General features: G+C 47.2%; 1 protein-coding gene across 2 annotated transcripts in view; it reads right to left on the bottom strand.

The window, feature by feature from the left end:
* Positions 1-15,999, bottom strand: part of DRC1 (dynein regulatory complex subunit 1) — a 232,807-nt gene that overhangs the window by 200,962 nt on the left and 15,846 nt on the right. For both annotated transcript variants that reach the window (XM_030198650.1, XM_030198651.1), the window contains exons 2-3: positions 8,427-8,514; positions 8,166-8,278 (exon numbers count right to left, since the gene is read on the bottom strand). In XM_030198650.1, coding sequence (XP_030054510.1) covers positions 8,166-8,278; positions 8,427-8,514 — 201 coding nt within the window. The remainder of the gene's footprint in view (positions 1-8,165; positions 8,279-8,426; positions 8,515-15,999) is intronic.

Below are 15,999 nucleotides of genomic sequence, written 5' to 3'. Positions count from 1 at the left end.
GCAACCTAGCCAGGCGGGATTTAGAGGCGTGGTCAGCAGACCAATGTTTCAGCCAAAGCCACCGCCGCGCAGAGACTGTCTGAGCCATGCCCTTAGCTGAGGCTCTCAAGACATCATACAGCAAGTCTGCCAAATAGGCTAAGCCCGATTCCAGGGCCGGCCAATCAGCCCTCAAGGAAAGATCCGAGGGGGAAGCCCGCTGCACCATAGTCAGGCACGCCCTGGCCACATAGGAGCCGCAAACTGAGGCCTGCAAACTTAAAGCAGCTGCCTCAAAGGACGACCTTAAGGCCGCCTCCAATCTTCTGTCTTGGGCGTCCTTTAGGGCCGTGCCACCTTCCACCGGCAACGCCGTTTTCTTAGTCACCGCAGTGATTAAAGAATCCACGGTAGGCCACAGATAGGCCTCACGTTCACTCACAGCCAAAGGATAGAGGCGGGACATAGCCCTAGCCACTTTAAGGCTCGTTTCCGGGACATCCCATTGAGCCGCAATTAAGGTGTGCATGGCATCATGCACGTGGAAGGATCTAGGCGGGCGCTACGTCCCCAGCATAATGGCAGAGCCAACAGGGGCTGAGGGAGAGACGTCCTCCGGAGAGGAAATCTTCAAAGTGTCCATGGCCTGTAACAACAGGTTGGGCAAATCCTCTGGGCTAAAAAGCCGCGCTGCAGAGGGGTCATCCGCTCCATCCGAGCGGGGATCTATCTCCTCCAAGGAATCCGCAAAGGACCGTTGGGAGACCTCAGACACGCTGCCCTCATCTACATCGGAGGAGACAAAGTCCTCCAAGGCCTGGAAATCAACCCGAGGGCATTTACCTCTGGGAACCTCAACCTCTTATCAGAAGAGGGAGCAGGGGCAGCGTTTTGCATGAGGAAAGCCTGATGCAGCAGCAAAACAAACTCGGGGGAGAAACCCCCCAGACTGTGCACTTCCGCAGCCTGGGCAACAGCCCTAGACGCACTCTCAACCGGCGCTCGCAATAGCGGGGGAGAGACATGCTGCGCATCCAAAATGGCGTCCGGCGCGAAACTCCGCGAAGGAGCCGCGCGGGAAGAACGGCGCTTAACTTTAGCCGCTTTTGTGCCGTCGCCCAAATTAAGGGCGTTCATGGCATTAATGTCTCCAACCTCAAGGGCGGCCCACGAAGAAGCCGTCCGAGCCGCGTGGCCGGCCAAGATGGCGGAGGCGAGGAGCGGGGGATGGGCGTTTATGGCGGGAAAAAACCGCCACGCCGGAGGAACGACCGGGACTTCATCGGTCACTAAACTGTCACCCATCAAGGGCGAATCAGGTTGAAAAACCCCCGCATCCCCTCTAGAAGCGCTCCAGCGATCCGGGGAGCCACCCTTTGCGCCCTCGCCCTCCGACGCCATTGCCACGAGGAGAAGAATCGGGGAACCCCCTGCCCGCTATAAAAAGGTAAAATTACCTGCTTGCTGCTCCGAGCTGTAACGAACTGGTGTCCCAGTGAGTAGCTGCAATGAACGTTTAAAGAAACGTCGAATTAAACGCCTTTAAAGACGTTTAAAATTTTTTTTTTTTTTTTTTTTTTTTAAACGGAGCCAGCGGGAGGGGGGAGAAAAGGAGGGACCTGGCACCACCAGGTTTGCACTTGCTCAAAAGAGCCCTCAACCCCAGGCCTCAACAAAACCTAAGGATTAGGCTTGGAGGCCTAGCCAGAGCTGCTGCTGTGTGTGACCACCACCTGCTGAGATAGAGAACATACTGAGGAGTTTCCGGCAGCACATGACCACATATAGGGAGGCAAAAGTTTGCTCTCTATCTCCACCTGCTGGTAGATGGACACAACCCACCAGTCTATGGATTGATCAGCTTGATGATATGGAAGTGGTTATTGTCCAAGTTGTTTTGCTTTTAGCAAACTCGATGACTCCTCATGTACCTTGAGGCCCTTACACAGTACCAAGACTCTGCATTAGGTCTGCAAATGGTCAAGTCTGTAAAAGTCAGGTTCATATTGCTGGCCAGTGCCTAATTGTAGTGCCTTATGCAGTGTTTTAGCCCTACACTCCTATATGCTATTCTACTAGATATGATGTTCCACGAAAATCCAGCACACAAATTATGGCACCATCACTTTATTATGAAAGGAAGAGCCTCCACTGATTTATTTTCTCCAATAGCCAAACTGTGCCCAATTTATTTTAAAAAAAATACACAACAATTAATGATGAAAGTTTTGTGCTTTTCTTTTTTTTTTTAACTTTAAATTTTTATTGAAAATTTTTGAACATTTTGAACAAGTCATAAAATACATATTCACTTACTTATCGGCATCATTCCAACATCCCCACATATATGCTTATTGAATTACTGATTGAACTATACTTCAACCCTTTGTCATTAGACTAAACCAAACAATCAATTTCCTCCAACCCTGATCCCCCAAACAGTTCCCCAACTTAAATGTTCATTTAATCCGCCCTTTTAATATCTCGCTACACTAACCTCTTCCCCCCTCCCGTTCCTCACCCCCTCACCAAAAGAACCCCTAATGCTACATTGCTAACCCCCTCCCCCTCCCCCCTCTTACTGTACCCCATCCCTGGAATGTATCGAAGCCCCCCTAAATCCTCTCTAACATTTGTTGGAGTCTTGCCCATCCCCTTTTACGTTTTAGCTCCCCCTCCCTTTTATGTACCGTGAGACGTTCCATATGACACAAATGTCCCAGTTGGAGCCTCCAGTCCCCCATAGTTGGGGGATCCACTGTTTTCCAACAACGCGCAATCAGACATTTAGCAGCTGCCAATCCCCACCGCATCAGTTTACTCTCTTCCCAGGACTCCCGCTCATTATATAGACCCAGTAAACACGCTCGAGGGCTACACACCAGTGAAATTCCCATCATTTTGGCCAAGGCCTGCATCATCCCCTGCCAGAACGTCACCAGCCCTGTACATGTCCACCAAATATGTAAAAACGTGCCCTTCTGTACTTTACATCTCCAACATATATCGGAAGCCCCCGGAAACATCTTCAGTCTCTCTGGTGTATAGTACCAGCGTGTGAGCACCTTATACGCATTTTCCTGTATCAACCCACAGATCGAAGCTTTCTGTACTTCCTCACATATGTCCTTCCATTCTCGTTCAGTAAATTTACAATTCAAATCTCTTTCCCACGCCCCTTGAAATGGGTAAGGTGTATTCAGGTCCCCTTGAAAAAAATCGGTATATCACCGATTTGGGCTTCGGAACTTTCCCCAGTAGCAGCCATAAGTTTTCTAAGCTTTCCCTGTCTTGGGGATATCCGCTCCTCCACCCCACCGTGTCTATGAAATGTTTTAATTGCATGTACGCAAAGCTGTCTCCCTCGGGAATCCCGTAGCGAGCACACACCTCCCTGAAACTCCATATCCCACTCCCATGCAGCACCCCCCAAAACCTCCCCAAACCCTGCTGCTCCCATCTTCCAAAGGTGGCGTTTTCTCTACCCGCCCTGAACTGAGGTTCCCACCTAAGGGAGGCCATTGAGGACACCCCCTCCCTCCGCCCCATCTATGCAGCACCTCCCCCATAGCCTCAGCAAATGCCTAAGAAATGGACTATATTCTCCCACTAAACCCTTCCCTCTGGGCTCTGTGGTCCACAGTAGTGTCCTCAAAGATCTCTGAAGCCAATAAGACTGTTCCATTTGAACAGCGGGTTTCTCCACTCCCCTTTCCCAATCCAAAATCACTCTCAATTGAGCCGCCAAATAGTACCACTCTCTGTGCTAGACGTGGTCTCTTATTTCCCCATATAAATTTCATTATAGAGCTCTATAGTTTTTTGAGAAGTGGTCTCAGTACTGCAATAGGTAGTGATTGGAATAAGAATAGCAGCCGGGGCAACACATTCATCTTAATCACCACCATTTCCCCCCCACCCCCCCCATGACAACCATAATCCTTTCCATCTCAGCATGTCATTTCTAATCTGCTCTTGTATACGTCAATAGTTGTTGAAATACCTTACTTAGATCCCTGGGTATCTGTATCCCCAAATACCAAATTTGTTTGGCCGCCATTTAAATGTAAACTTTCTTCTCACCTCCTTCATCTCCTCCTCACTTAGAGATATTCCCAATAACTCACTTTTATCCATATTTATCTTCAAGCTGGCGTATTTCCCAAACTCCTCAAAAATCTCTTGTATCACTGATAACGTTCTCCCCGGGTCTTGCACATAAATTAGCATGTCGTCTGCAAATAGCGCAATACGATGCTCTTGTCCCCCCATCTCAATCCCCCGCACCCCTGGATGTCCTCGAATCAGCTCTGCCAGCGGTTCTATATACAGAGCAAAAATCCCTGCCTAGTCCCCCTACCTATAGAGAAGAAGGGAGAATAACCACCATTAATGTTCTGACAAGCTCTTGGTCTCCTATACAAAGCATCCAGCCATAATTTAAAATTCTCTCCCAGCCCCATTCTTCCCAACACCTCCCTAAGGAACCCCCAATCTACCCTATCAAAGGTCTTTTCCGCGTCCATGGCCAGTAGTGCTGTTCCTGATCTGAATCTCTGAGCCTCCCATAGCAGATGGAGCGTTCTTCTTATGTTGTCTTCCACTTGTCTTCCTGAGATAAACCCCGCCTGATCCATGTGTATCAATTTAGGTAACAATCTACCTAACCTGTTCGCCAATATTTTGGCTATGATTTTTACATCCACATTTAATAGGGAAATGGGTCTATAGGACCCACACCTAGTTGGGTCTTTGCCCGGTTTGGGCGGGACTGTCACCCCCGCATCCAACATGGATCTCGGGAGCTCCCCCCCCCCCCCCCCAGCACTCCATTTCCCACCCTCACCAACAATGGGCTGCGTAAACTCTCAAAGTGTTTATAGAACCGGGCCGTGAATCCGTCCAACCCTGGGGTTTTACTGGTAGGCCCAATTTAATTGGTTCCCCTATTCTTTGGCTTTCCTCCTCACTCAATCTACGCATAGGTATTCGGCCCAAGTACCTAGCTATGGTCTCTGACAGTTCCCCCTCTCCAGCTGTATATAGTGTTTCATAATATTTTAGAAAACTCCCTTCTATATCCGAGTCTGCATACAGCCAATCTCCCTTCTCATCCCTTATTTTCTGTATCAATGCTCTCCCCCTCTTGGCTCACAAACATCAGGCCAGCATAGCCCCTGATTTATTCGCAAATTCAAAGTATTGCTGCTTCAGCCTCATTCTTAGATATTCAACCTCTGCCATCTGTGCCTGGTCCAGCTCCCCCCTAACTCTTTTAAGCTCTGCCCATACCCCTGGGGAGGAATTTCTTTGATGGGCCTTCTCCAAATTATTCAATCTCAATCGCAAAGTCATCAATTTCTGCCTCTCTTTTCTTCCTAGCACCCCATTTGATCAATATTCCCCGTACCACTGCCTTCATCGCATCCCACAGCACCCCATCACTTACCTCCCCCGTGTCGTTAAATCTACAATATTCCTGTATGGTTGCCTGTATTTCCTCCCTCACTTTCTCCACTCCCAAAAGAGATTCATTGAGGTTCCAGGATGTATTCCTTCTCTTGTGCCCCAATCCCTTTAATTTGATCCACACTGGGGCATGGTCAGAAATTTGGATGGGTTCTATCTCCGCCATCTATATCGGATCCCTTTATCTCTCATGAATCCTGTCACTTCTCTCATTGTTCTTCATTTCTGCAGTGTAGCTCCAGCCAGATCCTGGTATATTCTAATCTTATAGTCAGAATCAGTTCTTTGGTGGGAAAATCTAGGAAACAAGTGTCACGTCTGTGCTCACCTCGCCCTCTGGTGGCCAGAACCGGTGGCTGCTGTGGACCATCACCCGTTCCAGATTTCAGTCTAGTCCAGTCCGGATCTTCTGGGCTGCCAGACTTGCTTGCTTGGATTGAACCTACACAGCACCTGTAGTTTCCTGGTGATGGTTGCAGCTGAGCTCCAGGTGCTGCTGGGCTTATTAGCCATTCTGAAACCTTGCTGCTTTGCCTTTGCATTGCGTCTAAGGCCCTGGTATGTTGGTGCTTGTTGCACTTCTGCTAGTCCGGTTGTTTGCCTGAGATTCTTGCCTGTTTCTAGTTAGTCTGTGTTTAGTTTAGTTTAGGTTTTACTTGCTTTCCTTGCCTGGTTTCTTGTTTGTAATTCTGTGTTTAGTTTCTGTTTGTCTGTGTTCTGGCTTTGGGGCTGCTTGCAGCTCTTAGTTCTGTGTCTTGTTAGTCAGTGTTTTGTTCCCTGTTTAGTGGCTGTTCTGCAGCTTTCTGTTCTGCCCTTTAGCTTTCCCTTCCTTGCCCAGTCTCCTGCCTTGCTACCCATGTTCCTCCCTTTCCCCTCTGACCCTCAGTCCCTATGCTGCCTTGCTGTTATCCAGTCCTGCCCAACAAGTCCTGCCGGCCACCTGAAGCCCAGAGCTCAACTCTTGGTGAAAAGTGGCCAGGTGCAGGTGAAGCCTAACTGTTCATTAAGCTCTGCCTTGTCTCTAGTGTGGGGGTGGTTTTGCCTGCCACTGCCGCTCCTCGGCAGTGGCCCAAGGGCTCACAAACCAGTTTCCAGCTTTGAAAACGTGACAACAAGCTATAATATCTCTCGGGGAAGAATCCCGCTGCGGCCCCAAACTACGATGTACTCGTTGTAAGCGGATGTCCTGCTGTGCACCCTCCACATCCGGGCTTAAGACATACTGGCACAGTTCTTTTATCACTGCCTCGTAATTATTGAAAATGTCCAACTCCGGAATTCCTTTGAACCATAGGTTGTTGCGGCAAGATCTATTTTCCAGATCTTCCACCTGATCATTAATTGTTGGATCTCAGCCACTTCCACGTGTGCCTCCGTCCGTTTTTTCTTCGCTTCTGCCTGCACCATTTCCATCTTTTCCTCCACCTCCTCCACACGTGTCCCCAGGTCTCTGATCTCCGCCCGAATCTCTCTAAGCGTGCTTTGTATGTCTTTTCGGACTCCTGCCAGTTCTGACTTCAACTCCTTAAACCAGCCCACCACATCCGCTTTTGAAATCTCCTCGGTGTTCTCCCCCCCCCCCCCCCCCCCCCCCCCCCACTCTCTATGAGATTCTTCCTCAGAATCATAGGGGATCGTGATCAACTTTTCCGTTCCTTGGCTTGTTCCTGCCGTCTCTGGTTTCACCTTACCAGACTGTTCCGCCGCATACCGGAATTTTTCTAGGCTCTTTTTCGGTGGCATCTTTGAGCCCTCCTTTCTTTTGCCTTAAACTGCTCAGACTTCTGCTGTATCCTGTCGCCACAGTCTTTTTGCTAGGTCCCCCTTCAGCACTATGCCACCAGGCAGCCCTCTCGGGCAGTGTCCTTACTCTTATGGCCAGTCAAGGTAGAGTACCCCTCAACAGCCCCGCTGTCGGTTGTCAATTTCCTGGGGCAGTGCAAGGCTTTGTATCCCACACAACACAGCTGCCAGGACCAGTCAGCCGCTCTTTTCGGTGGGGGGAGTCTTTTCCACCACTATTGCACCTTAGCTGTTCGGTGCCTCTAGGGCCCTGCCCAGCCTTGAGCCGCTATCTTCCTGCTTCCTCTGCCCCTGGAACCCTCAGTTCTGTCCGGGGCTGTCACCACCGCCCCACCCCCTCCACCGCCATTTGCTGTTCTTCGACGCCCTTACTCCGCACTTTTCTCTGCTGTCTGCTGCCTTCTGCCTCTCTCTCGGCTACCCGCACAGCCCTCTCGCCAACCATCACACAAGGCAGGGGGGGAAGGGGCATGGAATCTGCCGTCTCCATCTCCAACTGCTCGCCCCAGGCCCGCCGGCCCCCGACCTTCACTCCCGCCTCCTTCTCGAACCCCAATCCGCTAGGAGCAGGGTCAAAGTCCCCCCGGGAGTTCTATTGCCGTCTCTCTGGATCTCCCGCCCCATCCTCCATTTTACTCTGTGGCTCCTGCAGCGGTATGGCAGCTCACCCGGTTCTCTCCAGCTTCCTCGCGGCTCCCCTCGCTCACCCTCTCTCTCTCTCTCTCGCCAGCTCCACTCACATTTAGAGTCAATGGGCAGGGGGTCCGGAGCCCAGGGTTCGGAGGCCTCATCTAGGGCTCCACGGAGCTCACTCCATGGTGGCCATCTTGGTTCGCGGCTCCACCGGAAGTCTACAAGTTTTGTGCTTTTCATAGCAAGCAGTATAATTCCAGTTCAGGTGACTGAATTCTTACCTCAGGCGCTTTAGATCCTGCTCATCAGCTCTTCGGCGGGCCTCCCTTGCATCAGCAGCTACTTGGATATTTGTCACTAATTGTGTGCCATCGGTGAGAAGTTTAGTCAGTCTCTGTTATTAGAAAAGCAAAACATAAACCTTACAATCTGTTCCATAACCAATCTTATAGATGTAATGTATCCATAGTCTATACCAGTTCTAATATCTTTTTTCCTAATATTTGTTCAGTTGCTTTCTTTTGCATCAATTGAAATCTAACCTGTCTGCTGTCCTCTATCTGTTTCTTGCTTCTGCTCAGATCTTCCTTTATCTCCAGATTAATTTCTGAATCATCTTGACGGAGTGCCCTAGAAGAAATACAGAAAAGCTTTGTTATGACAGACAGGGCCAGCCCAAGGGTATTGGACATTCTAGGTAAACATTTAGATGTGAGCCCTTCTAGAATCTCCCCTTCCTTTCTGTAGTCTAGCATTCCCCTTACTATCTTCCCGATCCCCCCTCCCAGTGAGGTCTAGTATCTCCCCTTCCCACGCCTCATGGTGTCCAGTATCTCTCCTTCCCTACCTCTCCCCCATAGTGTCCAGCATATTTCTTTGCCTACCTCCTTCCTCTGTAGAATCCAACATCTCTATCCATCCCTACCCACCCTATGCTTCCAGCATCTCTTCTTACCCCCACCCCCGTGGTTTCCAGTATCTCTCTCCTTCCCTACCTCCACCCCCCTTGTGGAGTCCAGCAACCCTTTCCTATCTCCCCCTGCCATCCATGGTATCCAGCATTTCTATTGTTTCCTATTCCTCCCTGGTGGTGTCTAGTATGTCTCTCCTTCCCTATTCCTCCCCCCACTCCATGGTGTCCAGCATCTCTCTCCTTCTCTATCCCTAACTCCATGGGACCCAGCATCTCTCTCCTCCCACCACCCCACCCCCCTCCCAGATGTAGAGTATCTTCCCTATTCCTCCATGGTGTACAGCATATCTCTCCTTCCCTATTCCACCCACTCCATCCCCCTGTAGTGTCCAGCATCTCCCCATAAGGTGTCCAGTGACTTCCTTTCCCTTCCTTACCTCTTCCACGGCAGCACCAGCTTGTCAGCTTACTGACACAACACTCGTCATACTCAATGTGGGACCTTCTGCTTCTACATATGCTCAAGGCCTGCCAGGCCCTGCCTCTTCTGAAATAGGAAGTTTGAAGGAAGAAATGTCAAGCCTTGAGTATGTACATATGTTCAAGGCCCCGTGCAAAGTGTGATGAGTCTTGTGTCACCAAGCTGACAGACATGCTGGTGCCACTGTTGAGGAGGTAAGGAAGGGAAGGGAAGTAACTGAACAGCTTGGGGGAGAATGGGGATATGCTGAACAAAGACACATTGATTATTGTGATTGTGCCACCCTCCAAATTGCTGCCTAGTCCATCTAATGGACAAACTGGCCTTGATGATAGAAAGAAGTATAAGTTCATATCTGTAGAACAATTAAACACAGAACACCTCATGCTTAGGGCCCCAGAAGAGAAGGGTTATTATGACCTTTTTAGAAAGTGCTGCTAAGGTAGTTCTGCCTACCCTGAGCAAAGTATACCATGTACAGAGCTTTTTGTTTACATATTTCAGTCTTTCTTCCAAGTTGAAGCACTATGTTCCAATGTGATATTTACGCTCATCTCAGCAAAAATTGATATAATTGCCTTTGCTAGATTTAATAAAACTGTCTACTACTAGGAGTAACTGGCTGATATTTAGCTAGTGGTGGTCAGGGTTTTTTTAACACTGACCGTCACCAGCTAAATTAGCCCCTGATAGTGCCAGGTCATGTGCAGGCACAGGCACTGAATATCTGGGGGGGGGGGGGGGGGCTAATTGTCGAGCAACTAGCCGCTGGAGCTTATGCGGGTCCCAGCCAATATTTAGCCAGGGCATGCATGAAAAAATTAATTAATTACCTGACAATTTTCTTTCCTTTAGTCCCAAAGGATCAGTCCAGACAAATGGGTTATGACCATCCGCCAAGCAGGTGGAGATGGAGAACTCTAATGAGTTGTATCTCATAACCTCCTGCGCTTAACAAGCCAGTATTTGATAACAAAGCAGTGAAAGACAGTGACTTCTAGAGAAAAAAACTCCAGCCTCTAGATAGAAAAAGAACTATGAAATAAAGGGCAAAACTCGTAATGGAGGAAGGGGTGGGGTTGGATACTGCTTGGGGTTTTTGAGTTGGTAACTGTTATTTGTTACATTTGTATCCCACATTTTCCTACTTTTTTGCAGGCTCAATGTGGCTTACATATCACTGTTAACGGCGTTAGCTGATTCCGGTCTGAACAAATACATGGTATGAATGAATACAAAGTGATATTGTGGTACATGTATGGTAGGTACAATTGGGGGGAGCTTAGGGAGGGAAAGGGGGAAGAAGAGTCAGGTAATGTCCGTTACGGTCTTTGGTTACATTGTGTCGCACGTGTCCAGGTATTTTTATGTTGGGTCGGTGGGGTATGCTCTTCTGAACAGGTCTGTCTTTAGTACTTTCAAAAGGGTTAAACTGGTCAAGAGATGCTCCTGCCAGGTTAAACCCCACTGAGGTGAGCAACTTCTGAACTGCTGCAGTCGCTACGACATATTGAACTGTTGTGGGAGACATGGGGAAGGGGATACGGTATATGTTTTTGGGGTCCCTCTCCTGGTTGGTCCTGTTTATTCGGAGGGAGTTGGAGAAAGAGCCAATTTGATGAAGACATACTCTATAAAGTGTTCTCTTCCTGAGTATATGACACTTTTATATCATTGTTCATTCTTTTGCTGAATAATGTGTACTTTGTTGATACATCAATAAAAATTGGTCAAACATGGAAAATGGTAATGATAAGGTAAGGGTAGGTGAGAGTGGAGTTAGGTACATCATTGTCTAGTAAGCGGAACTGGGATACTTTCATATACCATGTTTGTTTGCCTGAATTTAATATTAGGAATAGACATATAGTTAATGGGTGGGGGGAAGGGGGGAGAGAAGGGGGGAAATGTTAAAAGTTTGATGGTGACATATTCTTTTGTACTTTTATGTATGCTCGGACAACTGAAGCTATATTTACTCAGATCTTGGACGTATTTATGTTAATTTTATTATCAATAATAATGTTATGCCATAAAGGGCAAAACTTGTGCCTTAGAAATAATGGAACTAGAACAAAACAAACACTCAAAATTACATAGAACCCGGAAAAAACGAAACCATCACAGAAGGGCAGGCTCTGGACTGATCCTTTGGGACTAAAGGAAAGAAAATTATCAGGTAAGTAAATAATTTTTCCTTCCATTACATCCCAAGGATCAGTCCAGAAAAATGGCATGTACAAAAGTAATCCTTAAGAGGGGAGGGACTATGATATCCCTGCAGCGAGAACCGTGGCCCTGAAGGAAGCATCTGCTTGAGCAGATACATCCAAACGGTAATGCTTAACAAAGGAATGAGAAGACCATGTCTCTGACCGAAAGATCTCTGCCAATGAAATTGCCCTAGACTGCCAAAGAAGACACCAAAGACCTGGTAGAATGAGCCTTGATGTGCATTGGAGCAGATCTACTCTTAAGCATGTAAGCCGAAGAAATAGCCTCCTTAAGCCATTAAGCCACTGTTGCTTTGGAAGCTGGCAAACCCTTCCAGGGTCCCACAAAGAGGGCAAAAAGATGATCAGACTACCTGAAATCATTAGTAGCATTAAGATAGTACATAAGGACGTGCTTCACATCCAACAGTCGCAAGGAAACATTCTGCAGAATAGATCTCCCTGGAAAAAGAAGGAAGAAACACAGTCTGATTGACATGAAAAGGAGATGCAATCTTTGGCAAAAAGGACGGAACTGCCTGTATGGAAACTCCTGAGTCAGAAAAGCAGAGAAAGGGATCCCTGCAAGAGAGAGCTTGGAGTTCAAACTCTCCGTGCCAACAAAACGGCAACTAGAAATACTGCCTTTAAAGTAAGATCTTTGATAGTTGCCAATTGAAGGAGCTCAAAGGGGGCTGACTGAAGAGCCTCAAGAACCACTTGAAGACTCCACTGAGAACCACTTGAAGACTCCACCGAGGACAAATATTGTGGAAAGAGGGACACAGATGAGTGACTCCATTGAGGAATCACACTATATCAGGGTGAGCAGCCAATAAGGCATTCTGTATCTTGCCTCTATGACACGCCAACGTTGCCACCTGAACCTTGAACGAATTGAGAGCCAAGCCTTATTTAAATCCCTCCTGAAGGAAGGATAAAATTTGAGAAAAGGAAGCACAAAATGGAGAAACACCATTTTGTGCAGACCAGCTCTCAAAAGTTCTCCACAACCTAGTATAAGAAGAAGTGGACTACTTTTGAGCTTGCTGCAAGGTAGTAATAACATCATCCACATAACCCTTCTTCCTCAATCGCCTCTCAAGAGCCAGGCTGTAAGAACAAAGCAGAAGGGATCCTCCATAAGTATTGGACCTTGGTGTAATAAGCCCGTCTGTGGAGGAAGAGTCAACTAAGGAGTGATCTGAAGATGGATTAGGTCCCCATACCAAGGATGTATGGGCCAGTCCGGAACTACAAGAATGACCTTCCTGGGATGACGTGCAATCCTACACAATGTCCTTCCCTCGAAGGACACACAGAGGAAACACATAAAAGAGGCCGTCCGACGGCCCAGGCTGTACCAGTACATCCATTCCTAGTGAGTCTCTCTCTGAAGCGGATATAGAATCTGTGTACTTGCAGACTGAGTCTGGATGCCATGAGGTTCAGAACCGGAAGGCCTCACTGTGTGGACATGAGACAAAATTCAGTCTGACAGTTGCCATTCCCCGGGGTCCAGAGACATGCTGCTGAGGAAATCCAGTTGCAAGTTCTGTGAACCCACTATGTGAGACGCTGATATCGGAATGTTCAATTTCGTCCACTGAAAAATAAGACGTGCCTCCTGGGTAGAGATACACTCTTTGTTCCTCCTAGTCTATTGATGTAAGACATGACTGTGACACTATCCAAGAGCACACACACCGGCCTCCTGCGAAGAAGAGGCACAAAGGCTAGTAGAGCTTTCTGGACAGCTCGAAGTGTCAATAGACCAGGAAGCCTCCACTCTCGACCAGTGGCCCTGTGCCTCCACTCTTGACCAGCGGCCCTGTGCAGAGTAGTGGAGATAATGGGCTCTCCATCCGAAGAGGCTGGCATCAGAGGTGAGAACATACCAACTGTGAATCTGTAAGGACAACCCTGCCTGAGTGTACGCAGAGAAAAGCCACCAAAGACTACATCTGACTTAAGGCGTCCACGGCACCAACTGGTCATAACCCCCCGAGAACGGAGACCAGCAGCTCAACAGGGATGACTGTAGGGGCAGCATGCGCAACTTTTCCCATTGCAGAACATTCAATGTTCCCACTATAGAACCGAGAACCTGAGCATAATCCCACGCCCATGGACAGGGAAGAGAGAGAAGCCTGAGAATTTGCTATTTGAGCTTGAGCTGATGATTCTGAGGCAGGAAAACCTTCTCCACCTGGGTACTGAAGCACACTCCCAAAAACTCCAGGGTCTGGGTGGGGGTGAGATTACTCGCTGTAATTCACCACCCAACCCAGTGCAGAAAGAAGAGACAGGATTGTCTGTGTACTGCGAAAGCTGTCTTGATAAGAAGGCACCCAAATTAGCCAATCATCCAGAGAAGGATGTACCTGGATCCCTTGCTGGGAAAGAAAGGCTGCCACCACCACCATAACTTTTGAAATTGTGCAAGGTGCAGTGGCGAGGCCAAATCAGAACACCAAAACTATCATACAACACACAACCAGAGAGAAGGTGGACAACAAACATAGCAACCTAGCACCAAATGACATCCACTTCATGAGAAACTGGGATGAAACAAGCGAAAATAGCTCCACTTAAAAAGAAAACAAGAAAAAGAAATCCACCAAGACCCTAGTTCAACGATGAACTATTAACTATAAAAAAAAAAACTATGCAGGAAACTAGAAAGAACGTGGGCCAAAAACAAAACAGAACTAAACAAGGAAATATGAAAGAAAGCCATAAGAACTTACAAACACAATACAAAGAAAGCCAAAGCAGAATACTACAACACATATGCAATCCAGAACAGACTAATACGACAAAAATATTCAAAATCATGAACAATCTACTGAAAACCCAAGATGTACTGGCATCAACCAAAACATCACCTAATGTAAAAGAGCGTGCACAGTATTTTAAACAAAAAATAACAAAAACAAGATCCAACCTCGCGATACCTCAGGCATCCATCACAGACTTTTTACAAGAATGCAAAACCAATAACATCCAAACCATGGCAGACAGAATTTGGTTCACCTTCGAACCACCCAAAACAGGCACAGTGAAGGCAGCACTGATGAAATACGCACATGCGAAGTGCCTGCTAGACAAATTCCCCAACTATATGATGGAAAACCCACCTGAATGGTTCATCAAATGTATCACCATAGCCTTCATGGCCATATGTTCTCCAAAGGACAATTCCCAAAAGATAAAGGCAAAATCATACTCCAGTTTCCAAGAACGCAACTACAAGATCTCACAAACTACCGACCAGTAGCCTCAATACCACTGTTGACCAAAACAATGGAGGGCCTGGCAGCACAACAACTAATGGAATGCATGGCAAATTTCTCAATCCTTCATAAATCCCAATCAGGATTCAGACCACAACACAGTACCGACACGGTCATAACAACCCTGATAACAAAGTTCAGGAGCTTGATAAGCCAAGGTCAGAGTATACTAGTACCACAATTCGATATGTCAAGTTCGTTCGATCTAGTAGATCACGCAACACTAATACATAAGTACATAAGTATTGCCATACTGGGAAAGACCAAAGGTCCATCAAGCCCAGCATCCTGTTTCTAACAGTGGCCAATCCAGGTCACAAATACCTGGCAAGATCCCTAATGGCCCTGATCAATTATATGGGAATCAGCGGGACAGTGGCCACATGGCTTGATGGCTTCTTAAAGACCAGATCCTACAGAGTGAAGATGTCCAACCAGTTATCAGCCTCTTGGATCTCCGAGTGTGGAGTACCACACAGCTCCCCAATATCTCCTATACTGATCAATGTAATGATGGCTTCACTCGGAAAAAAACTAGAACTAATGGGCTTCAACCCATTCGCATACGCAGATGATGTCACTATTTACATGCCATTCAAAAGCAGTATCACAGAAACACTGGACAAAGCTAAAACATGTCTGGACCTTATGGAAAACTGGACAGCAACATTCAAACTCAAACTAAATAGGGACAAACCAAATTTCTAGTTCTATCAAGTCCACACAACCCCACATTACACCAATACATCACAATCAACAAACATACAAAATCAAAACAAAGCTAGAAATACTGGGAATTATCCTTGACAACATCTATCACTGGACAGGCATAATATCAGCAGTAACAACAAAATGCTTCAGAACACTATGGAAACTGAGAAGAATCAGAGACTATATTCCAAGACAATCATTCCAGACAATAGTACAATCGTTGATACTATCACAATTAGACTATTGTAATGCAGCATACGTAGGGTGTAAGGAAAACACTAAAATTGCTACAAACCGTCCAAAACACGGCAGCATGACTAATATTCGAAAGAGACACTCCGCTACTTGAAATACTATACTGGCTGCTAATCAAGGCAAGACTAATATTCAACGCTAGCACCATCAGATGTCACCTGAATATATGCTAGATATCATCGAACTATCCACGAGAAATGCAAGCCCAGAAACCAGTTTCTTCACCTACCTAACTGCAGAAACATA

Source organism: Microcaecilia unicolor, chromosome 3 (genome assembly GCF_901765095.1).
Source record: "Microcaecilia unicolor chromosome 3, aMicUni1.1, whole genome shotgun sequence".
NCBI classification, from domain to species: Eukaryota; Metazoa; Chordata; class Amphibia; order Gymnophiona; family Siphonopidae; genus Microcaecilia; species Microcaecilia unicolor.
The sequence above is the reverse complement of the archived record's forward strand: the minus strand, read 5'-3'. Positions and strand labels throughout refer to the sequence as shown.